The sequence below is a fragment of the Hylobates moloch genome, unplaced genomic scaffold (genome assembly GCF_009828535.3).
Source record: "Hylobates moloch isolate HMO894 unplaced genomic scaffold, HMol_V3 SCAFFOLD_11, whole genome shotgun sequence".
Classification (NCBI taxonomy): Eukaryota; Metazoa; Chordata; class Mammalia; order Primates; family Hylobatidae; genus Hylobates; species Hylobates moloch.
Genome location: NW_026652286.1, coordinates 44638273 through 44661604, shown reverse-complemented (window position 1 = coordinate 44661604; position 23332 = coordinate 44638273). Strand labels below are relative to the sequence as shown.

At 56.3% G+C, this 23332-nt stretch overlaps 1 protein-coding gene and 1 non-coding gene across 6 annotated transcripts in view; one reads left to right on the top strand and one right to left on the bottom strand.

The window, feature by feature from the left end:
- Nucleotides 1-23332, top strand: part of PDE2A (phosphodiesterase 2A) — a 98744-nt gene that overhangs the window by 37219 nt on the left and 38193 nt on the right. For 2 of the 5 annotated variants that reach the window (XM_032166880.2, XM_032166879.2), the window contains one exon: nucleotides 5774-5835. The exons of 2 other annotated variants lie outside the window; for them this stretch is intronic. In XM_032166880.2, the coding sequence (XP_032022771.1) occupies nucleotides 5774-5835 (62 nt within the window). Of the gene's footprint in view, nucleotides 1-5260; nucleotides 5344-5773; nucleotides 5836-23332 lie in introns of those variants that run through there. One more of the 5 variants, XM_058446707.1, reaches the window with a different exon arrangement.
- LOC116477531 (U7 small nuclear RNA) lies at nucleotides 15046-15107 on the bottom strand. The gene has a single exon (XR_004250500.1). It is a non-coding gene; the product is annotated as a U7 small nuclear RNA (small nuclear RNA).

Here is a 23332-nt window from a genome sequence, read left to right as displayed (position 1 = left end):
ATTCTGGAGGGAAATTGACCCTGGGGAAGAGTTGAGAGAATGGATATGACAGATCAGATCTGCATGTTCAGGAGCTCCCTGGACCATAGCGTGGAGACTGAGGGGGAGGCTGGTGTGGTCCAGGTAAGGGGGGGGTGATGAGGCCTGGACAGGGAAATGGCTGAAGAATGGAGGGGAAGGGACGGAGTGGCCAGGGCTGGTGGAGGGAGCCAGCCAGCTGTAGACATGAAGGGCAAGGGAGGAGAATGCTGCCCCACCCGGGTGTCTGGGTGGGTTTTGTGCAGTCTCTGAGAGGTATAGGAGGGAAGACAGGGGTTAGTGGCAGATGCCTGGGCCTGTGTCAGGGCCCTTTAAGGACCAAGAGGTCTCGGAAAAGCCTCAGAGGAGGTCATGAGCTTTGAGGTTAAAGGGAGACCTGAAGCCGGCCCAGGGCTGCGACAGCCTCACCTGTAACATGGGGAACTCGGGATCTGCCCTGGGCAAAGGGTGTTCAGAATTCAATAATCAAAACAATCTGTGAAATGTAATACTTAATAAAATTCAAATCCAAAAATGTCTGAGTACATTCCAAAATGAGTAAAAATGTACATTTATGAAAATGCTAAACATACGTGATTGTTCTAATGTAAATTGTAAGCCTCAGCTGCTTCCCAAAACTTTGGATCCGGCTCCCTTGAAGCTACTGCCTCTGATGTGGCTGCCCCCTGCGGCTCCAGGACCTTCCTGTTCAGCTCCCTTGAGAGGAGCCGGCAGGGCCCTTCCTTTGCAGAGCCTGTACTCTGGCTGGTGGCTTCAGGGGGCAGGCATTCTGCCTTTCCTGTCCCCCACCCTAAGGGAGTTGGCCTTGCATGCCTCCCATCCATGGTTGCCTCTACTGGGGGCTGCCACTGGGAGACAGGAAGGGCATGGGAGTTGCGGGAGCTCAGGGTAAGAGGGGCTGAGATCTTGTGGTGTGGAGGGGGAGCGGGAAGATAGGGTGGCCGGAAGAATGGAGAGGGCCGGGAGTGAGAGCAAAGGGAGACAGGCAGAGCTGAAGAGCAGTATCACCCCAACATCAATACTGGTATTTCAGAATGGGAAAGCTGTGCCATTTCCCGAAACATCGGAATGCTGAGGTCCGATCTTGCAGTCTCTGAACTGGGCATTCCTTGGCCCCCACTCTCAGGTATTCTTGCACAAGACCATTTTTCTGGGCTGCATTTTCTCATTTGTAAAAGGAGGAAGTTGGGGGTCAATATCTCCAAGCGATATATGAGCTCTAGCTCTAGGAGTATAGGATTTTGAGAATCTGGAATTGTCAGTCTGTGGGGTTCTAACTGGGACAATTCTAGCATTCCTTGACTCTCAGCTCCCAGCCAGGGCTGTGTGGATGAGTGGTTGTGTGATTCCGACATTCTGAGACTTTAAGATGCTAAGGCTCTAGGAGCTAGAGATATGGACATTCTGTGAATCTAGGATTCTAGAATTTGATTGTTTGATGATTCAATGATTCTAAATGGGGCTGCTGGGAAGAGCTGCAACCACCTGCCTTGTTAATGTCAATGTTCAGTTATTAAAAACATAACAAGAAGCAATGGAGACAGATAGCTCAGAATGGTGGGCAGTCCCTCCAGTCCCAGTGAGGGAGGACAGAAGAGGCCGGGCTGGCCTTAGAGGAGAATAGAGACCTTTTCAACCTGGGTCACACAGGTTGTTTCTCCTGTCACAACAGAACTGGTGTGTGTACATTCGAGAGATCTGCCACTCCCAAAGCTTGCAGGGTAAGGGGCTCATTTCCTTCAGCACTGGCCTCTATTCCTTAACCATTTCAGACTGGGCAGAGAGAGGGGTAACTACCCTTTCCTCCCAGCCCTCAAAGTCTCTGGGCAGAAATGGCAGCAGTGGAGGAAGGAGAGGTCTGCTCACCCCGGCCCCTTCCCTGACAGCCTGAGGGGGAAAACAGGACATGAATCCTTCCTGGACACAGACATGGAAATGCATGAACCCCTGCCTGCGAAGGCCCCACGTCCGAAGGCTCAGACAAGGGCAGAGGCCAGGACAGCCAGTGGGGTCCCGTCAGCACCCTCTCAGTATAGGCTGAGGAGGGAAGACCCTGTTCTTGCCCCAAGGGTGACAGTGAGAAGGGGTCAAGGAAGGGAGTCCCAGGTCAGGGACTGGAAGTGCTGACAGGTCCTCCCCTGTGTGCGAGGCCACAGTCCAGCCTGGCAGAAGGCCAGCCCAGTTGTCCAGTGTTTCACTGCCTCCTGGGTCCTTCCTATGCCTCGGCACCCAGGCCAGAGTTGGGGAGGGGTCCAGGCTGCAGAGGATGGTTTCCTTCCAGCGTGCCCATCCCCGATGGATCCTTAGAAGCCCAGTACAGCTGCACAGTTCCAAGGGCTTCCGCTGCCTGGTAGGTTCACAGACCAAAGCTGGCCCTGGTCACACAGCACAAACGGGGCCTGAAGTCAGGCTTCCTGATTCCCAGTCCTGGGTGTTCCTTGTTGCCCACAGCCTCTCCCACTTCCCCTGGGTCACCTGAGGGGCAGGAGTGGAGGCGGGACTCAGGTTAGGGAGCAGAGCCTCTGTCCATCATCCCTCCGTCTTCCTCTTCCCACAGTCCAGAAGCAGGTGTGGTGGTGACAGCTGCCCCCAGTCCCCCACAAGGCTCCATTGTCCCCGGCAGGGAGCCCCTCCCCAGCTGCAGGCCAGAAGTGTGCCTCCCCGGGCCCTCCTGTCATGACTCTGTCACCCGCTTCCTCCTGCTGCCCCTTCCCTCTTCTCATCTCCGCTTGCCCTCGGGCCCTCCCCATCCCTGTGAGGTCTCCGTCTCTGGCTCTCTCTGGGTTTAAGCCTCTCTCCAGTGAAAGTTAGATTTGGAAGGGCCCGGGGAGATCACCAAGTCCAACCCTTTTATTCTTCGGATAAGGAGGCCAGGTCAGAGAGGGAAGGTCCTGTCCAAAGCTGCACAGTAGGCTGAGGCAGAGCCCAGTGCCGTGCTCCCTTCAGTGCTGGGTCATGGGCGCACACTGCCCTTGGCATCAGGCGTCCAGGGTTTGAGAACTGACATTGATGGTCAGCGCTAAGCACACAGGCACCTACAGAAACGCGGTGGGGGGCTTCTTTCCTCAGCCCTTCTTCACAGCCCTGAGCTGCCCTGCCTTCCCCTTCTTTGCCCAGCTCCTCTCTCCTTCACTATCCCTGCTGTCTGCTGACTCCTGCCTCTGGCAGACACTGTCCTTGGGACACAGACTAGAGCTCAGGCCTCCATGACTGGGATGCACACCCATGCACCCAGACACAGACACGTTTAAACATGTGCAAGTGTGTCACAGGGTCTATAAATCCCAGCTGAAAACTGGTCAGACCACCCTGGAACCCAGTGTCCTCCTCTTCCTGTCAGGCCTCACACACCTCCTCCAGGAAGCCCCTTAGGACCCCTGAAGACCGTCTTTGTCCAACTAGCCCCTTTGTGACAACTGAACTCTGTGAGCCTAGGTTCCTCCTGTGACTCGAAGGGGAAGGCTGAGTCCCCCCTTCAGTCCTGGGGCCACTCCTTCAGTGTCTCCAGGAGGCGCTCGGCTTCCTGTTGCTGGGTGGGGAGAGCCCTGAGGTCCCCACAGGACGTGGGACAATGGGGAGGCGGTGACAGATGAGAGGCTGAGTCTTCCCTAAAGCAGACTCCACCCTCCTCTGACCTCCCTGGCTGGTTGCTTGGACACAGCCCTGGCCTGTTGGCCCCTTAGGTCTAGGGTCCTGGTCTGACCCCACAGTGCAGTGGTCTGGGAATCAGAAGCCCTGGTTCTCCAGCAGCAGTTCTCTAACTGGCAGCTATGGAGTCCAGGCCTCCAGGGCACTGGTAGGTTATTGGCAGGTTGGTGCAGATTCCAGTGTCCAGGAGGGGTGAGCTGGCCTGGGGGGCCTATGTACGGGAGATAGGAGGGTGATAAACACAGGCAGGGTGGGATTACAGGGAGCTGAGAATACCTAGCTGAGAATCCCCTCATCCTAGCCACTTTCCCCACACTTGAAATTGGCTGGAGGGGGAACCAGAAGTTAGGTGGGGTTGGGGAGGGACAGGAGCCAGCACCCTGCCTCCACCTCCAGGCAGCACCTCTGCTGGGGGGCAGGAAGCTGTCCTGGGAGTGGTGGGAGGCCTGAGGGGGGAGCTGGATTCTCCAGTGAAACTGGCACTCCCTCCTCTCAGGGGAGGGGAGGGGACTGTCCCTGGCTGCTCAGCAGGTAGCCCGTCTGGCTGTGGGTAGAAAAGAAGACTCAGGCTTTGTGGATAAAAGGGACGGCCCTGGGGTCAGGCACTTATCTCAACCCTCGTCATTTCCTCTGCCGGACATGGCTGGGTGAGTGGGGTCATTGCACAGAGGGAAGGAACGAGCCAGGGCCAATGCATACCAGGCCCTACAGGAGAGTCAGGCACATGGGTGACCCCGCCACACCCTGGGCTGCAGTCAGCCCCTCGTAGAGGCCCAGCCACACACCACAGTCACTGCGGGAGACGGCCATACCTAGACCATCACACCACACACAGACCCAGTCTCCCCAGGTGACACTCAGGCCCAGCTGCGGGCGCAGTTAAGAGGGAAGACCCTGCAGGGCACAGGGACATGTGGGACAACCAGACACCCTGCCTTGGCCACACCACAAGCCTCCGCACACCAGGTGCAGCTCCTGTCACCCCTACGGTCAACCCAAGGAGAGCCAGAGATTCCAGCAGTCGTGGGCAGGTATCCAGTGCCCAGGCGAGAAGAGGGGGACACCAGCAGGGAACCCAGAACCTCCTCCATGCCAGACTGTGCCCTCCTCCCAGCTCACAGAAGGAGTGCCTCAGGCTGTTTATTTCCTAGCAGGGACTAGCAGGGATGGGTGTCTCATCCCCCTCCCCCTCCCGGTCCCCACCACACGATTCTGAAGCTGCCAAATCAAATCAGCCCCTGCACCCGCGCCAGGCTGGCATGGCGGCCAGCAGCTGACGGGAACGAAGCCAGGCTCAGAATATCCCGCCGCCTGTCCGATGCCTGAGTAGGCTTGTTGGGTGGGGGTGGGGAGGGGCAGGAGCCTGGCAGCCAGGCCCTGGGCAGTGCCCCTCCGAGAGGCTGGGGGTTTGGAATGCTGCGGGGTGGTGGGCTTCTGGAGAAGGAGTGAGCAGGTCTCTGTTGTGTCGCCAGGCTGCCGTGGCAATGTCTCCACCGCCAGCATTCCGGGAGCTGTGGAAGTGGTGCTGGTAGGATACAGGTTGGGGGTCTGATCCCAGTTCAGATGACTGGGTGCCAGGCTGGGGTAGGGGCTCCCACATGGGCTCACATTCATTTGAGACTCACAGCACCCAGGCTGGAAGCCCCTTGGTTGTCTGTGAGTAAAGGCCCAACTCACTGTGGAGGCCCAGTGACTGTGTGAGGTGGACATTACGGATCCCATTTTACAGATAGGGAAACTGAGGCTTAGAGAGGGCTAGTGGAGCTCCCTGGAGAGAAGCAGAAATGGAGGAGGCCTCAGAAAGAGTAAAGAGGTGGTCATTTCCACTCCTTAGGAGCCCTAGGTGGAAAGAAGGAATATGGCTCTGTTCTCAGAGTCAAGGAACAGAGAATATGGCAGAGCCAGAGGTGCCCATGGGAAGCAGAGAACAAGGAGGGAGTCTGAGGAGAGAGCAGGGTGCAAGCAGGCAAGGCTCCCTGGAGGAGGGGGCCATCCATGGGCTTGCTGGGGGCTAATGGGAGGACAGTCTGGGGAGAAGGGGAGAAGGCCTGGCCGGCCTCAGCCCCTGACCTTCTTGTCTCTGCAGCCAGCCTGGACCCTCTTGCAAAGGAGCCAGGACCCCCAGGGAGTAGAGACGACCGACTGGAGGTGAGAGCTCAGTGGAGGGAGAAGTGGGTGGGCTTGAGGGGGTGGGGCGCAGACTGAAGATCAGTCTGAGTGGTGCCCTCCCCCTTGGGAGGACAGGGAGGCTGGAGTCACATCCCAGCCCCAGCCCTCCAGACTAGGACCACCCCCATATCAAGACCATCTCCCCTCACCCTATATATCCCCAGCCTGGAAGTCCTCCCATGAGGATTCCTCCTCCCAACTCACCTGGGGAGTCATTCCAGACTCCTCCCTTGTCCTCCCCACCCTCACCCAACAATTCCCTGTTGATTCTCTGCCCTGAGTATTTCCCGAGTTCCTCTCCTCTCCATTCTGCCACCTGCTTGGGTCCAGGCCCCCTCAACTCTCCCCTGGGCCACTCACTGGCTGCTTGCTTTCAGTTTCCCCCATCCTCCATGTGGCCACCAGGAGGATCTTTCTAATGCACAGACCTGAACTGGTCCCTCTCTTGCCCCAGAATCCTCCATGCTCCCTATCGCCATGCCCCCTCCACAACCCCAGCCTGGCAATCGTCCCCCTTCATCCATTCCTGCCTCCCCCAAACTGCTCCTGCTGGCCTCTTCCCCCCTCAGCTTCCTAAATCCTTCGGGGATCAGCTCTAGCCTCCTCTCCTCTGGGAAGTCCTCTCTACCCCTTGACCATGGGACCAAGCTCGCTCCTGCTCCCTCCTCTGAGCTCTCCTGCCCTGGCAGTCAGATGCCAGGGTGCTCTGCTGTCTGTCGCCCACCATGCTGTGCCATGAGCACCCTGTTTTCTCCATCACGTGACTCTGTATGTGTGTGTGCCTTGTCTTCTCTGCACTGTGAGCTCCTTGAGCCTGGGGACTGTGCTTTCTTCATTCCTGAACCTTCTACCACCCTTGGATGGGTACTGGTGCAGGGCTCAGCCAGAGAATTTTCTGCCCTGCGAGGGGTGCCATCCCCACCCCCCCACCATGCCTTCCTTCCCTGTGAGGGGTGCCACATAGGACTCTTCAGTGCTCAAAGGGGCCTTGACGAGCAAACAAGGTGGGCTGCTGATGTTGAAGATCAGCACAGAGGAGGGTGTGTGTGTGTGTGTGTGAGAGAGAGAGAGAGAGAGAGAACTGGACCCACAGCCAGAACAGCACGAGTCTGCCCAGGCCCGGCTGAGAGGGAGAGGAAGATGCTGCTTGTATCAGCCCTCCTGTGTGCCAGGAGCCCTTGACACCTCCCTTGTTTAATTCTTACAACACCCCTATGAGGTAGGGGCTGCTATTATTCCTGTTTCACATTTGGGGAAGCTGAGGCCCAGAGGGATCATTCAGCAAGTGAGTTGGGACAGAGCCAAGAGTGGAGCCTAGATGTGTCTCAGGCTCGAGGCTCACTCTTTCCCGGTCCCTGAGTAAGATGGGAAAGAAGGTGCCCACACAGGGCCTGGTGCACAGGAGGGGCTCAGTACAGGTTCCCTGCTGGGACACAGGGCCAAGACCTGAGAATGTGCCGCCAAGTGGGGCTGGGCCCTGCTGCTGGGAACTGGCAAAGGGAGCTGGGAGGGGAGGGCCTGGAAAGCCACATTATTAATTTATTTACTGCCATGGCATTCCCCATGGTGGGGGCTCCCCCCAGAGCTGGGACAGATGGTGTTCCTGGGAGCCTGCAGTGTCTCAGCAGCCTCGGCCAACCGCCAGTAAAGACTGGATTTGTCATCCACCCAGGGAGCCACGAGAGGAGGGGGCTTTGGTGAAGCTGAGACCCTCCCGGGCAACGGGGGCTGTGCCCCAAGGGAAAGAGTATGGCTCCAGGCTCCCTGCTATGCCTCTGGGGCAGCCCCCGCTGCCTAGGCCATTGGCCTGCCCTCTGCAGGTTCAAGTTCTGCTCCTTGTCCAGCTCCATCGGCCTCGTCCTTCCCATGAGGCTTCCCTGGGTCAGCCCCACCTGCTCCTATCCCTGTATTCTCTCTGCCTTTCCTCGAGCTGGGTCCTGCTGCCTCTTCCCTCTGACCGAGGATCTGGAGCCATGAGCTTCTCAGCCCTCAGCTCTGTCCTGACCCCATCCCCACACCCATCCCCAAAACAGTGTCTGTCTGGACTCTTGACAGGGCCTGCTGGATTTCTGGGTCCTGCCAGCACCCCACCCAAGTGCCCAGGCCTATACTCAGCCCTGCTGGGAAGAGATGGGCTGCCTGAGGGGACACTGCCAACATCGAGAGGGCAAGACTGGAGCGAGTGGGGACCCGAGGGCATTGCTCAGACCACAGGGGCAGCTGGAGGGAAAAGGGACTGGGAGCCTGAGGGGCCCTCCTGTCAGGGTGGAGCTGGGAAGCTAAGATGGCCTCATATAGTGGACAAACCACGGGGTCAGATGAGCACAGGTTCAAGTCCCAACTCCCTTGCTACCTAGTTGTGTGGCCTTGTGCCTGTAACTTAACCAGCCTGAGCATCAGTCTCCTCACCTGCCAGGCAGGGATAAGAACGTCTATCACAGCCGGGATAGGTGGCTCACACCTATAATCTCAGCACTTTGGGAGGCCGAGGCAGGCGGATCACAAGGTCAGGAGATCGAGACCATTCTGGCTAACATGGTGAATCTGTCTCTACAAAAAATACAAAAAAAATTAGCCGGGCGTGGTGGCGGGCGCCTGTAGTCCCAGCTACTTGGGAGGCTGAGGCAGGAGAATGGCGTGAACCCGGGAGGCAGAGCTTGCAGTGAGCCGAGATCGCGCCACTGCACTCCAGCCTGGGTGACAGAGCGAGACTCCATCTCAGAAAAAAAGAGAACCTCTATCATTCTTGGACGTAATCACTGTTACTCGACATTACCACAATAGAGCTGTTGGGAGAAGTTACAAAGACTGTATGTGTGGGGTGCCCGGCGCAGGCCTGGCACATGGCAGATCCTTGGGGAGAGTTAGCCTCCTCCCTGTTTCCCTCAAGGATGACATCCTTAGAGCCAGGACTAGGCTGTACCCCTGTGAGACACGGTGCTCCGCAGAGCACCACGTGCTGGGCGGCAGCCAAGACAGCAGAGCGGCCAGCACCCATCCCCACCCAGCAGGCGTGTGTTCAGCACACCCTCCTGGGATGGTTCCCTAGCCCCTGTGCCAGCAGCTGGCTTGGAGGAGGGGCTCTTCCAGCTCAGCCTGGCATTCCCCTTCAGGACCAGGCCTCCACATCATCACTGTCTCTCTGAAAGTCAGGGCTGGGGCAGTTCCAGTTGGTGAACTGAGCACGCTGAGTCAATGCCCTCTTTGTGGCGGCTCTCAGAGCCCAGATGGGGGCTTGGGAGCCTTAGCTGGGGTGGGGGCATGGGGAGAGGCAGACGTGGATGAGGGCACCGGCATCCACAATAAGTACTGAAATGCACCGCCCAACACGGGCTCATCTATTGCTGCCCTTGGGACGAAGACCACACCTCTTGGCAGGGCATTGCTGGCCTTGCCTGCTGGGTCCCCTCATGTCCCCTCGTGTCCCCTCATGCCCTGAGACAGCCAGTGCTACAGCCACATTGTTGTGTTCACTCCCAGCACACAGCAGCTCCTCCTGCCTCCCTGCCTTTGCTCACACTGACCACCTGTCTGGAATACCTTTCCTTTTTTTCTCCACCTACTCTCTTCTCAAGACCCAGATGAAATGTCACCTCCTTTGTGACATTCCTCAGACTGGTCCCTCTACCTCAGGCCGAGCCAGTCTCCACCCTTCCCTGGGCACTCACAGTCCCCATTTCCCTGAGCCCACAGTTGGGAAACCTGTTACCCCACGGGGTGCTGTAGGTAATGTATCCTTCCCCATGGGATTGTAAACACCCAGGAGGCAGAGGCTGAGACTGAGTCTCCTTTGTCCTTCTTGGGCCCACGTGGTGCCTGGTATAGGCCTGGTATACAGTAGGTGCTCAATAAATACTTCTTGAATGAACAAGAGTGGCCGTGAGTAGGGCTGGAGTAGTTCCAAGAAGGGGCACAGTTGGGTTGGGCGGTCTTGGAGACTTGGAGGAGGCAACCTTGGAACTTTGAAGGATGGAGAGGGTCAAGGGCACCAACCGAAGAAGCCAGAGACCAGCTAGGCAGTCAGAGAGGTCCGTGAGGTCAGCTTCTGACAGCAGCAGCTAAGGACAACCAGGACCAGAACAGGACTGGGAACAAGCAGATAGAGGAGCCTGGAGCAAGGACTCAGCCCCAGAGGGGGCTGCAGGAGGCTGGCTCATGCTCAGAACCCAGCTCCAAAACACTCTGCCCATGAGTCCTGGGCTGAGGAAGGCTTGGTGCCAGAGTCAGGGTGAGGCTGAGGCCACCAGTGAATATGTGGGCCCAGCTGCAGGGGTAGCAGTAGGCAGGGGCGGGAGCCAGGTTGGAGGGGGTATTGCCATTGCCGATGCAGGTGGAGTAGGGCTTCGCTGGGGAAGGAGCAGCTTGTGCGAGAGTGTGGGCAGGAGTGGGAGGGGAGAAGGCTCCGAGTATAGGAGCACAGCTTACCAGCAAGGAGCCCTGGGGTGAGGCTGGAGGGGCACGCTGTAGGCAGCACTTTTCAGGCCCTTATCTAACATTCTCTAGTGAGTGCTCCTAACTGCCAGATTGCTACTTCCTCCTGGATTCTACACATCAGGAGCCAGTGGCCTCTACAATGCCCCATGGCCCCAAGGGAGTGGCTGCCAACAAGTTGGCCTTAGCATCTGGCATCCATGGGGGTCCTGAGGCCCTGCCATCTGTCTGTGCCCACCTGTCGGGCTGCACAGGCCCGGGGCGTGCGGGGACCTGGGACCAGGGAGGCGGTCTCAGCTGCCACTCTAGCCTGTCTCTCTGCCTGCCCATCCACTGTCCACACCCCTGGCTGACTGAGTAAAGAGAGAGATGGGCATCGCAGGTCCTGCCATTAAAGAAGCCTAGTCTGAAGGAGGAGGCGTCAAGCACCGGGGACTTATACCCAGAGAAGATACATGCTGAGACCAGGCCAGGCTCGCGGGCAGGCCTAGGCCCAGGGAGGGCTGGCCTCGTCGAGGGCCTGGAGTTGAGACTCAGGGAAAGGCAGGAGCTGGCTAAGAGGCGCAGGCAGGTCCGAGGCAGTGCGCAGGCCAGATGCTGCAGCCCCAGGCTGAGGTTCCTCCAGCCAGCCCCACCCCCCACCGTTCTGCCTGGCCTTTGGCTGTAAACACTGAGAGAACAAGTTCCGTTTCCCGGGAAATATTTATCTCAGGCTGTGTGAGGAGCGTGTGCACTGGCCTCCGTGTGTCCTTCCTGCAGACTGGCTGGGGCAGGAGAGGGAGCTTGGCAGCGCCCTTGTTGGGGGCAGTCTGTGGGGCTAGGAGGGAAGGGCATGCCAGAGGCCCCTGCCTAGAGCCTGAGTGCTGGCTGAGGGAGAGATGGGGGCGGATGGGAGAGAAGCCTGTTTTCTCCAAACCCCACAAATGCCCTCCGCCTCTTTCATGTTCCTTTCTTCTTCTTGGTCCATCCTGTCTCCTTCAGGTTCCGGCCTCCAGCCTTGTGTCCCCTCCTCAGGCTGCCTTTTCCTCCTCCTCCTCCCTGTTTCCTGGCTCTCAGCCGCTTCGTCTGGGAAGTCTTCCTCAACTTTAAACCCTCGAACCCTTGTCCTCTGCCCTCCATCTCCCACCCCTCAGGCTTTCAGCAGCTTTACGTGGAGCATTGGGCTGGTCCTGTCCACGGTTGTTCAGTTGCTGTAACAGCTTTGTGCAGGCTGCCCTGGAGCCCTGTTCTGGGAAGCACAGGCCTGGGCACCCTAGGGCTGGGGCAAGGCCCGGAGCTGACCTCCTGTATCCATCCCAGTAGAGCTGGCACCAGTGCAGACACATGGGGGATCCAGGTTGGTGGACCAGGGGAGGATGGAAAGTCCCATGGATCCGATCAGCCAGAATGTTGGAGTGGGGAGGCAGAGGGCCCGCGTTCCTGCTGGCCAGCCTCTGGACTTAGGGGTGTGTATCCCAGACAGGCCAGGCCTGCCGGGGGCCCTGACAACAGGAAATCCTTGAAGGAACAAGCAGAGGCTGAGGACTCTGAGCACAACAACAGGAAACAGCCGTGACATGGGGCAACAGCCCTGGCGACTGTGCCCAGTGGGGTGGGGACGAGGGGCCGAGCTTGTGGGACCCAGGGGTGACGCCAAGAGGGACACTAAGACACTGTGGGACAGGGGGCATTCTGCACATGTGACACGGAGCTTATGACGTGTAATATCAAGTATGTGACCATGATCACAGGGTACTGTGTGGAGTGTGGGTGAGTCACTGAGTATGTGACACTGGGTGTGAGGCACTCCATGATAGCAGATGTGTACACAGTGGCTGTGCCACCAAGTGTGTAACACTGTGTGATATTGAGTGTGATGCTGATACCAAGTGTGTGACATTGCACATTGCTACAACGTGTGTGACACTGAAAGTGACAATGAGCACATGGAGCGTGTGACTCCATGAGAATCAAATACAGAAACATGAGCAAATGACGCTGCAGTAGCAGGTATGGTCCTGAGTCTGTGGCTCGAGTGTCTGACACTGAATTGTGACATTGAGTGTGTCCCAAGCATATGATCTAGTAAGGCTGAGTGTGCAAACAAAGGCATGACATGGAGTGATAGCAAGTGTGTGGAAGTGGGCGTGTGATGCTGTTTGATCCTGGGCCTGACATTACATGTGTGATGCTCTGTAATGGTTGTGACAGTATGCAATGTGCACACACAATGCTGTGTAGGACACTGTCATTGGAAGGCACCGATGGGTTCAGGCGGGAAAGTAACACCGTCTGAAGGATGTTTTTAAAAGATTTCTCCGGCCGGACACAGTGGCTCACACCTATAATCCCAGCACTTTGGGAGGCCGAGCCGGGTGGATCACCTGAGGTCAGAAGTTCAAGACCAGACTGGTGAAACCCTGTCTCTACTAAAAATACAAAAATTAGCCAGGCATGGTGGCAGGTGCCTGTAATCCCAGCTACTCAGGAGGTTGAGACAGGAGAATCACTTGAACCTGGGAGGCAGAGGTTGCAGTGGGCCAAGATTGAGCCATTGTACTCCAGCCTAGGTGACAAGTGTAATTCCATCTCAAAAAAAAAAGAAAAAGAAAAGATTGCTTGGGCTGCAGAATATGTATGTGTGCGAGTGTGCACGGTGCGAGGCAGGGGAGGGGAGATAAGTTGGGGGGGGGCAGAGAGGAGGTGGGCAGAGCAACTGGAGGCTCCTGCAGCTGCCCAGGCAGGAGATGGTGGTGCCTGTACTAATGGAATGGCAGAAGAGTTAGAGATACGGAGCAACTTTGGAGATATTTGAAAGTAGAAATGACAGAACTTGCTGATAAATGAGAAGATGAGCAAGAGGGAAAACCAGAGAACAATTTCCGGGGTTCTGGCTTGAAGAACCAAGCGATGGATGGTGGAGATGTTTCTGAGATGGGCAAAGGCAAGGGGGAGGGTCAGCACTAGTGGGATGGGAGGACAAGGAGGCAGAAATCGAGTGAACTGTTTTGGATGTGTGAAGGGAAACATCCAGGTGAAGGTGTGCAGTGGGCAGCGGGGCCGGGCTGGGGATACATCTGGGAGTCGACAGGCATGGGGGGTTTGTTAAGGTCTTGGACCTGGCTGGGATAATGGAGAGAGGGAGCTTGGCAACAGAAGAGGTGGGGACTGAGGACCGAGCCTTAAACCCTGCATATTCCATTGTCTAGAGGCCGGGGAGGTGAGAAGGAGCAGCAACGAGACAGAGGAGGAGGGCCAGGGAGGCAGAGGAGACCAGGAGTGTGAAGCCAGAAGCCAAGGGAGGAAAGAGGCTCCAGTGGGAGGGAGGGACGGTGTGTGGATGGTGCTGGCCCACAGGTAAGATGGGAACCGGAAGATTGTGCTGTGCTGGGCACTGTGGGTGAGTCAGGCTAATGGGAGCCATTTCAGTGATGGGCTGGAGCCAGAAGTCAGACTGCCCTGTGTAGGATGGTGAGGGAGGTGAAGACGTTAGCCTGGAGAGCCCTTTGGAGACATTGGGCTGTGAGGGCTGCAGAGAAGGACATGGTCACTAGAAAGGGGGATTACATTTTTTTATTATGGGTGATTTTAAGCAGACACAATACCAGAGAGAAGAATATAAGAAACTGCCATATACTCATCACCCCAGTTCAACAGTTGCTGGGATTTGGCCTCATTTCTTCCTCACTTCCCACCTACCTGTTCTTTCATTTTCCTTTGCTTAAGCTTAAAATTTTTTAAGTTGTGGTAAAATATACATAACTTAAACTTTACCATCATAACCATTTCTAAGTGTACAGTTCAGTTGTGGTAGGTACATTCACACTGTTCTGCAACCAATCTCCAGAACTCTTTCATCTTCTCAAACTGAAACTCTGCATCTATTAAACAACAACCCCCATCCTCCTCTGTCTCCAGCTCCTGGCACCCACCATTCTGCTTTCTGTCTCTATGACTTGGACTACTCTAGATACCTCAAGTAATTGGAATAATGTAGTATTTGTCTTTTTGTGACTGGCTTTTAAGTTTGCTTAGCATAACGTCCTCAAGTTTTACCCATGTTGCAGCATGCGACAGGATTTCCTTCCTTTTTATGGCCACATAATATTCCAGTGTATGGACAGACCACATCCATCCAACACCGGACGCTTGGGTTGCTTTCACATTTTAGCTATTGTGAATAATGCTGCTATGAACGTTAAGTGTACAAATATCTCTTCAAGATCCTGCTTCCAATTCTTTCAGATGTATACCTAGAAGTACACCTCCTGGATCATACAGTCATTCTATTTTCTGGTTTTTGAGAAACTGCCATACTGTTTTCTGTATCTTTTTACATTCCCACGGACAGTGTACAGGGGTTTCAGTTTCTGCACATCCTTGCCAACATGTGTTATTTTCTGTTCTTTTTGTTTTTTTTATTTTTTAATGGTAGCCATCCTAATGGGTGTGAGGTGACATTTCATTGTGGTTTTGATTTGCATTTCCCTAATGATTAGTGAAGTTGAGCATCTTTTCATGTGCTGGTTGGCCACTTTTATATCTTCTTTGGGAAAATGTTGATTCAAGTCCTTTGCCCATTTAAAACATTGGGTTGTTTGCTTTTTTGTTGTTATTGAATTGTAGGGGTTCTTTATATATTCCAGATATTACCTCTTTATCAGATAAAAGATTTGCAAATATTTTTCTCCCATTTCATAGGTTGCTTTGCTGAAATATTTTAAAGCAAATCCCAGACATGATGTCATTTCACCAAAGGTAGACTTTTTTTTTGGTGGGGGGAGCTTTCCGGTGAAGACTGAAAAACCTGCTAGACAAATTCTAAAATAGATGTAATGTTGGATTTTTGTTTTTTAAGGCTAGGAGGTCCTGGATGATGCTGAAATGTAACAGTGACACAGAGCCAGTGTGGAACTGTGTCTGATGCTGTGTGAGGGTGACATGGTGGCTTTGGGAACATGGGTGCAACACTGAAGATATGGGAGACTCCGAGTGAGGGTGACAGTGAGAGATCACTCTGTGTGTGGCCCTGTGACACCCAGTGACGTGGGACAGTAGGACGCTGTGGACCCTGAAATGACTGTGTGTCACCGAGCAGGTGGGACCTGCTGTGTGAAGGCCACAGGGGTCATGTCTCCTTGTGTCATCCTGGTTGATGAATGTGACACAGTGCAGGACTCTGCATGGGAGTGAGAGGGACTGAAGCTGTGCTATAGGTGACCGGGCTGCATGTGATTCAAGTGGGCTCAGCCCCAACCTCAGCTGCTGAGCATGGGAGGGAGCATGGACATTGTAGGGTAGATGAGGAGAAACATTGAATGGGGACAGAAATGGTGTCTGTGCCCAGATGCGAGCTCCTCCCTTCTCTGAATACCCAGGAAGGCTTCCTGGAGGCAGGATGTGGGCACTTCAGCAGGATGTCATAGGTGCTGATTAAGAGCAGGGCCTGTGGTGTCAGACAGCCCTGTCTAGGCTCTGACATTCAGCGAGTCATTTTATCTCTTGAGCCTCAATTTCCTCAAGTATAAAATGGGAGCTCTTGGGAGGATTGCATGAAGCAGTGCTCCAATGCATGCGGTCTCTGGCACTTGGTAAATGCTCTACCAGTAGGAGCACAGTGAGGGTGCGCTGAGTGAGGTGTCCTCTTACACCCACAGCCCTCCTCTCTCCCTTTCCCCCAACTTCTGTCTCCTGCTCGGTGTTGTCAGCGATACCCCCTCCCGCCTACTCACTCCTGCCCCCTCCTCTCCCCTGCCATCCTTACCACCGTCAGCCTCCAGCCCAGGTTCCTGCAGCCTCATTCAATTAGGCCGATGCAATTTGCTCAAGAAAAAGCCCCATGATTTGGTTAATCACACCAGTAGGGGATCTGGTCCCAGTCGGGAGGGTGGGGGTGGATAGGAGTCCATACCCACAGCTGAGGCACAGGTGTCAAAGTGCCTGTCTTTTGGGACCTTTACCCACTTCCTTGGGCTCCTTTCAGGAGCCAACAGAGTCCAAAGCTTGGGTCTTCTCAAACCCAGCTACAGAGGCCTTGAAACAGAAGCCTGGACTTCCTGGGTTCACTTGTATTCCTAGGAGGGTCCCTGCTGCTCTCTGGGCCTCAGTCTCCCTTTCCAAAACTGGGAGTGGAATTGGGGGGTCTCAGAGGCCCCAGTTGGCCTAGCTCTGCATCCCAGCTCTGGTCAGTCCCCCTTGTGGCTTCTGAGGGGCCTTCTCCCGGGCCTTGGGGAGGGAGCGCCGAGGGGTAGGTGGAGAGCACAGGGCCCCAGGGAAGTGAGGAGGGGTAAGTGACCTCTGAGTCTCATCTGGAATGTGTCTACCCCAGTCCTATAATCAGAGACCCTCTAGTTCCAGGCTGCACACCTGAAGGTGGGGCAGGAAGAAAAGAAGCTGCCCTTTCTTGGTCACCTGCAAGGCCGAAGCCTCTTAACCGTGCAGGCTATACCTTGCACAGGAGCTCCAGCAGAGGTGGGGTGGCGCTGAAACTGAGCCCACTCTCCCTCACCAAGCCTTTCCCCTCAGGCCCGCATCTGCCCAGAGAATTGGGGTCCCTCCTTTCTAATGTGCACACAGGTGGCCCCAGCCCCCTGCTGGGAGTCAGCTTAAGCAAAGTTTGATGGCTCAGCTTAATCTTCTCAGCAGCTCTGGGAGAGGAGACCATTTTACAGATGAGGAACTGAGCCCAGGAAGGTCCAAAGACTCGTCCAGTACATGTGGTGTGTGGCAGGGCAGGCAGATGAGCCCACATCTGAGGGAGGCGATGGGAGAAGTGACAGGGGTGCACAGAGGAGGAGAATTAGACCCTCTCAGATTCCACCACTCTCAGCCACACGTTCACTCACTCATTTGGAGACAAGACTAACCAGCAGCGCATTCACAGCCCCCCAGACAGCCACACACTCACTATACCACTGTCACATGGACATCAACGACCTGAATCACATATGCATAGATGCAGGCCCACATGGTCACTCCCACGTGCAGATGGCCAGTGCACACACATAGACACGGGGTACTCACACATGTTTACACTCTCACAACCCATGTGGGTTACAGATTCCCACAGAAACACAGACCTACATACTTTCACATGGACATTCTCCCAGTGACCCAGGGAACATAGTCTGCCATGATCATGTGATGGTCCGTAGGGACTCGCCACTATGGACCATTAATGGGCAGGCTGCACACGTGCTTAGGTCACCAGCAAAGCGGGAGTTCTGCACAGAGTGAGAGGAGAGGTCAGTTTTGATGAGTGTATCCAGAATTTTGCAATCAGAAAAACCACACAAAAACTATTTTAATTTTCATTTCCAAGATAAAATTTAGTTTGAATTGTATAGAGGGTCCGAGGGTCTGGTGGGAGGGCATCATCCTCTTTTCAAGGCTTTGGGGTTCCAAGGGACCCACAGATTCACAACAGTCCCACAAGATATCCCAGGCTGACATATTTACCCAGCCCAGTGTGTGCGTGTGTGTGTGTGTGCGCACGCTGTGTGCATGCTCATGCTGGCTCCCAGATCCTCGGGATGTGAGGAAGGAAAGTAGGAGAGATTCCAGAGACTCCGGATGTTTGTTCTCTGGCTTCCTGGGCCCTCCAAAGGAAAATAACTCTGGATGCCAGCCTGCCTGCCTGGCGGGCTGGGTGGAGAGGTGGGCTATGTTGGGAGGTGGGCTGTGTGACAGCCTGCCTCAGCCCCTGTGGCCCCACTGACCGGGACCCTGTGTAATAAGGCAGAGTGACCAAGGCCCATGGCCAGCGTCCTGTGGGCTCATAGGCCCATCGCCTCCCCTCTCTGGGGCTTGGCTCTGTCATCTGAAAAATGGAGGTGGGAAGGAGATGAGACTGGATGGGCTTTCCCCTGGAGACTGATTAGAGAGACAGAGACTCAGGCCCGGAGTCCAGAAAAGACAACCAAGGCTGGGGAGGGCACATGAAGGGGGCAAAGAAGGTCTGGGTTCAGGGGAGTGTGTGGGGCCCCAGAGCCTGCCATGTCTCCGCCAACTCTCTCCCTCACTGGAGGAGGGCTCTGTGCCTTGGTGCCCCATCTGCCCAGGGTGCTGTGGCTCAGCCCCTTGCTTGCTCTGTGAGGGGGACGGGAGAAGGATGAGAGTCCCAGTGATAGGTGGAGGACAAGACCAGGGGAGAGGGCTGGGGGTTTCTGGAGGGCCAGAGCAGGAAGAACAGGAGAGAAGAGAAGACACCACAGTGCAGGAAATGGAGGAGCAAAGGCTGGGAGTGGGGAGGCTGGAGGGCTGTAGGGAATCAGACTGGGGCGCTGCGAAGAGGCCTGAGGCCAGAGCAGGCAGAGCCTGGATGGAGGGAGTGGGCAGCCCCTCACCCTCAGCCCCTTGATGAGGTAAGGTGACCGCGAGCCCTGCTCCAGGCTGTGTGCTGAGCACTTTGCTCGGAGCCTGTCACTCTGGAGGAGGGGAGGGGGTGTTCCCAGGAGCTATGACAGTCTTGTGCAAGCGAGGGACAGGGTCACATTTATGTTTAACAAACCACTGCACTGGGAGAGAGGAGCTGAGAGATCCCCGCCCTGGGGAGCATGGTGGCTGGGACCTCAGAGGTCAGGCGTGCCCCAGACGGACCCCACTCAGAAGATTGCTTATCCCAACCCCCCAAAAAGAAGGGCTATTTTTAGGAACAATAAAAGTGCTCACACATTCCTGCAGGGGCAGAGAGAGGGAAAGGGGGCAGGAGTCAGTGCAGAGGAAGAGGGTGGACCCCGCTCTTCTCCCAACTCTGCCTTGGTCTTCAGGGTCTTCTCCTCAGGGGCTTCCCCAGCCAGCCCTGCCTCTCCAGCCCCCGCCTGTCCCTGGGGTTCCCTACCGGCTCTTATGTCTGTCCCTCTGCTTCTGAATTGGTACTTGTTCTGTCCCTGTCTCTCTTTCTCATGCTTCCACTTTCCCCCTCCCCCCGGGGTTTGGGGAACAGCTGGGATGGGCCAAGCTCTGACGAGAGAGCCAAATACAGTCATAGGACAAAGCAGCGGGAGGCTGTGGGATACACACATGCCGCAGAGCACAGACAGAGAGAGGTGGCCAGGCACAGACAGAGAGAGGTGGCCAAGCGCCCAGGGAGGCTGAGAGGCAGGGAGAAAACACGCTGGGACAGTCAGGGAGAGCCCCAGGGCAGGCATCACTGAGTATCCAGCCGCTGTGCCCTGCTTTCTGTCTTGTCCCTAAGAAGAGCAGCATGACTGGGCTTGCCCCCTGCTGTCCACCCCTACCAGCCCACCCCAGGCAGGCCCTTCCTCCCCACCCTCTGCAGGCCCACACTAACCCTAGGCCAGGCCTCCTCCTTCAGCATTTACCTCCCACACACCATGGGCACAGTGAGGAGATAAGAGACCCAGTCTCTGGCCTGGAGGCAGACACTCAGCCCTACCCGACATCTGAGAGGGCTCAGCCCATCCCCTGGCCAAGGCAGGTATTAGAGGGGCCCCAGAAACAAGCAGGACTCTAGGACAAGGTGTCCTAGTGTGGCCCAAAGGGCTGGGCTGAAGCATGGGTCTCCTGGCTCCAGATGAGAGCCTGGGCGAATCCTTCCCTGCCTCCTCTGGCCTTAGTCTGTCTACCCCATCAAGCTGGGGATTGCATTCCATGAGGCCTGAGGCCCTGTAGACCCTGGTCCCTGGGAATTCTCTGAAGGCCTGAGAGGGGGACAAGTGACCACCCAGGAAGGCTTCCTGGAGGAGGTGACCTCACTCATGAAAGAAGGTGATGGTGACAGTGCTCCTCTTGGGGAAGAGCCCTCCCTCCTGACCTGCTGCCCCCACCCAGTCTGCACTTGGAGATGATCCTGAAGCACAAAGGGTCTCCCGGCCTGCAGTGGTGCCTGGGAGAGGTTGCCAAAGGCTCTCAGTAGGAGACACCCCATTCCTCAGGCTCCTTCTCTAAGACCGTAACTATGCCAGACTGGGGAGGCTTTGGGAGGTCTCAGCTATCTCCCCTGCCTGGATCCTTCCTCCACATCCCTCTTCTCCCTGATGACATGTAGCCCTCACGGTCCAGTAGTCCTGGGCACACAGGAGTTTACCCAGTCATTTACAGCTCAGCAAACATCTACCAACACCTATGAGGGGCTGGGTAATGCTGGAGACCCGGAGAGGGGCAGGACACAATCTCTGCCCTCCAAAAGCTCCCAGTCTGTTGTGGGAGCCAGATGGGAAAGGGTGGCACTGCATTGATGCACACAGTGCATGCCATGGTGGGGGAATGGGGGGCTGTGGGAGCCCCAGGTGGGAGGGTCAGACTTGCCTGGAGAGAGAACAACAGACTCTCCCTGGAGGGGATCCAGAGAAGGGAGATCACTTCATTCATTCATTCATCATTTATCCATCCACCCATCCAATTATTCCTTTGGCCATCATTTCCTGAGGGATGTAAACTCTTCTGACACTGGCCCAGCGGGACACTCAGCTGAGTGAGTGTCCAGAGGACGCTGAGTCCTCTCCTGCTTGAGCCACCATGCCTGCCTCTTGGAGGCTCCTGGACTTGCTTTGCTCAGCTCCCAACCCACCCTGAGGGGGTGAGGCTGAGGAGGGTGTACAGACATTCAGGGTCACCAAACTCAGAGCTGGAGACCTGCCACCTCACCAGGGCGCTTTCTTGGGGCACAGGCTCCCTGGTGGCAGGGCCTTGGTCCTTGCTTGCACACCCTTGGGGACTGGGAACCCTCTCATCCATCCTGCTCAGGCTCTCTTTTGTGGCGCGACTCTGATTCACAGTGTGCCCGCATCTGCCTCCTTGTGACTGCCGCGAGCTGCCTCATGGGCCGCAGGCCAGAGGACAAGGATAGCTAGAATGCCAGGTGACCAGGATGACTGTGATGGCATGGAGAGGGGGATGCTGTGATGTGTTTGGGAGGAAGTTTGTGGCATCCAGGAGAATGTGGGCAGCAGGAATGGGACCACTCTCGGTTCTTCCCTGTAGATGAAGCAGCTGAAGGTGGGAGGGGGTGGGAGGAGACCTGAGCTGGCTCTGCCCCGCTTGATCTGATGTCTGCCTCACAGGGCCATCCTCCCCCTCCCCACACTCAGCTCCTGCCTCCCTCCCTCTACCCACTCTGGCTGTTCCCTCCTTTCCTAAATCCAGACTCTGGGTGAGGGACTGAGGGGATTCCAGTGAGTCAGGCCCTCGGGGAACTGATCGTGCAGGCAACTCTTGCCTTCCTTCTCCTGCTCTTTCCCTCTTCCCATTCCTTCACCCACCCCCAAACCTAGCTCCTGATGGATCCAAGGGTGCGAGGGACAACCGGGAGGTCATTTTGGAGGAGGCAGGAGCTGGAGTAGAAGCTGGGACTGGCTTGGGAAGGGCGAGAGGCCGGGGTGGAGCTGGTTGTGGACGCTGGAAGGGAGGAGCCAACAGTGTGGGGTCAGGCTCCTGTGGACGGGAACACCCTTGGGAGGCGCCGGGACTGGCTCAGGTGTATTCTACAGTGCACGTGTCTCCAGTGTGGCTCGGAGGCTGGAGACGCGGCCCTGTTGGAGTAACAACTGAAGCCGGAGTCTGCGAAGGGTGGGCAGGAGGGTGGAGGGATGGGGGCATGGAGGGGTAAGTACAGGAGGGAGGGGAGGAAGAGAAAGAGCGGGGAGGAGGAAGAGAAAGAGCAGGGAGGAGGAAAGGTCTCTGGCAGGTCCCTCCTTTAAGACTGGGCTCCTGCACTGTGAGTGGCCCCGTCCATACTGCCTTGTTATCCGTGTTTCCCCACCACTAGTCTCGCTCTCTCCTTCCACCCCCAGCTTCTCCCCTCCACTGGGACCTTCCCTGGGGCATCCCCTCATTGGCTGTTCTCACCTGAGCAAGGCCCCTCCCCTCCAGTCCTTAGCCTCTTTACCTGTACAATGGGATGACCCAAACAGGCACCTCTTGGGCTTGTAGGAGGATCCAAGATAGTGTCAGTGGGTCTCGAGGTGTGGTCCCCCGACCAGCAGCATCAGTGTCATCTAGGAATGTTTGGAAACACAAGTTCTTGGACCTTGTCCCAGACCTACTGTATCAGAAACCCTGGGGGTGGGGCCAGCAATCTGCACTTTAACAAGCACTCTGGGTGGTTCTGGTGCACATGAAAATTGGGGAACGCCTGGTGGAAACCTCTAGTCACAGGAGGTGCTTGGGAAAGGTACCTTCCCCTCCCCAAAGCCTGATGCCTCACTCAAGCATGGCACTGACAGTTGGGCTAGTTCAGCTGCGTTGTGGGTCTCTGTCCTGCCTCCTCCTTCAGACTAAGCCTCCCAAGGGTTGCCAAGCCTCTTTCCTCTATTCTCCTGACCCTGGTCCAGCTCAGCCTCATTGAGAGAGGTCTGGGGCTGCAAGATCTTCGCACTCACAGGCAGTTCCTCTTTGCGCATCCGAGGCACCAGTGTCTTTGAGAGGCGGCTCCTTGGCCAGGTGGCAGGCGTGGGCGTGTGGGGAGGAAGGAGGAGGAAACGCCTTGTTCTGCTTTCTTGTCTCTGACTCTGCAGGCTGGGGGTGCTGTGAGGCTGCGAGGAGGCATAGAGTCAGCTTGGGTGCTGGGCTGAGGCTAGGGGCTGAGGCTCAGCTGAAGCGGGCTTCTCTGGTCTGAGCCTACAGGAGGACACCTTTGGGGCGGTTCTGCCAGTCACCCTGACTGGGCGGCTGTGCTTGCTAGTGCCAGACCCATGCTAGGCACAGAGGTCGATAAGTTCTCCTGTGCCCTTGAAGGGCCCTGTCCTCTGGGAAGATAAGAGGCTGTGTATATTGCCCACCGGAACAAGAGGCAGGAAGCAAAAGAGGCGTAGATGACACTTGCCTGGCACCCCCTGTTTCCCCTCTAGCTGCCTTCCTGGGTTTCCCATTCTGTGGGCGCTTCTCTTGAGTTAGGTGCTTTCTCCCAGTGTTCTCAAGGTGACTATTTGGAGGTTTGTGGGAGGAGTGGGCTGGAGACACAGGAGTAGGTGGGGGCAGGAAGTATGCAGGAGAGAGATGGAGAGTGGGAGGAGAAGCTATGAGAGGAAGAGAGGACGCGGAGGTGGGAAAAGACGTCAAGACTCCTGGAGAGGAACAGGAGTGCAGCCTGGGACAGAGGTGGACG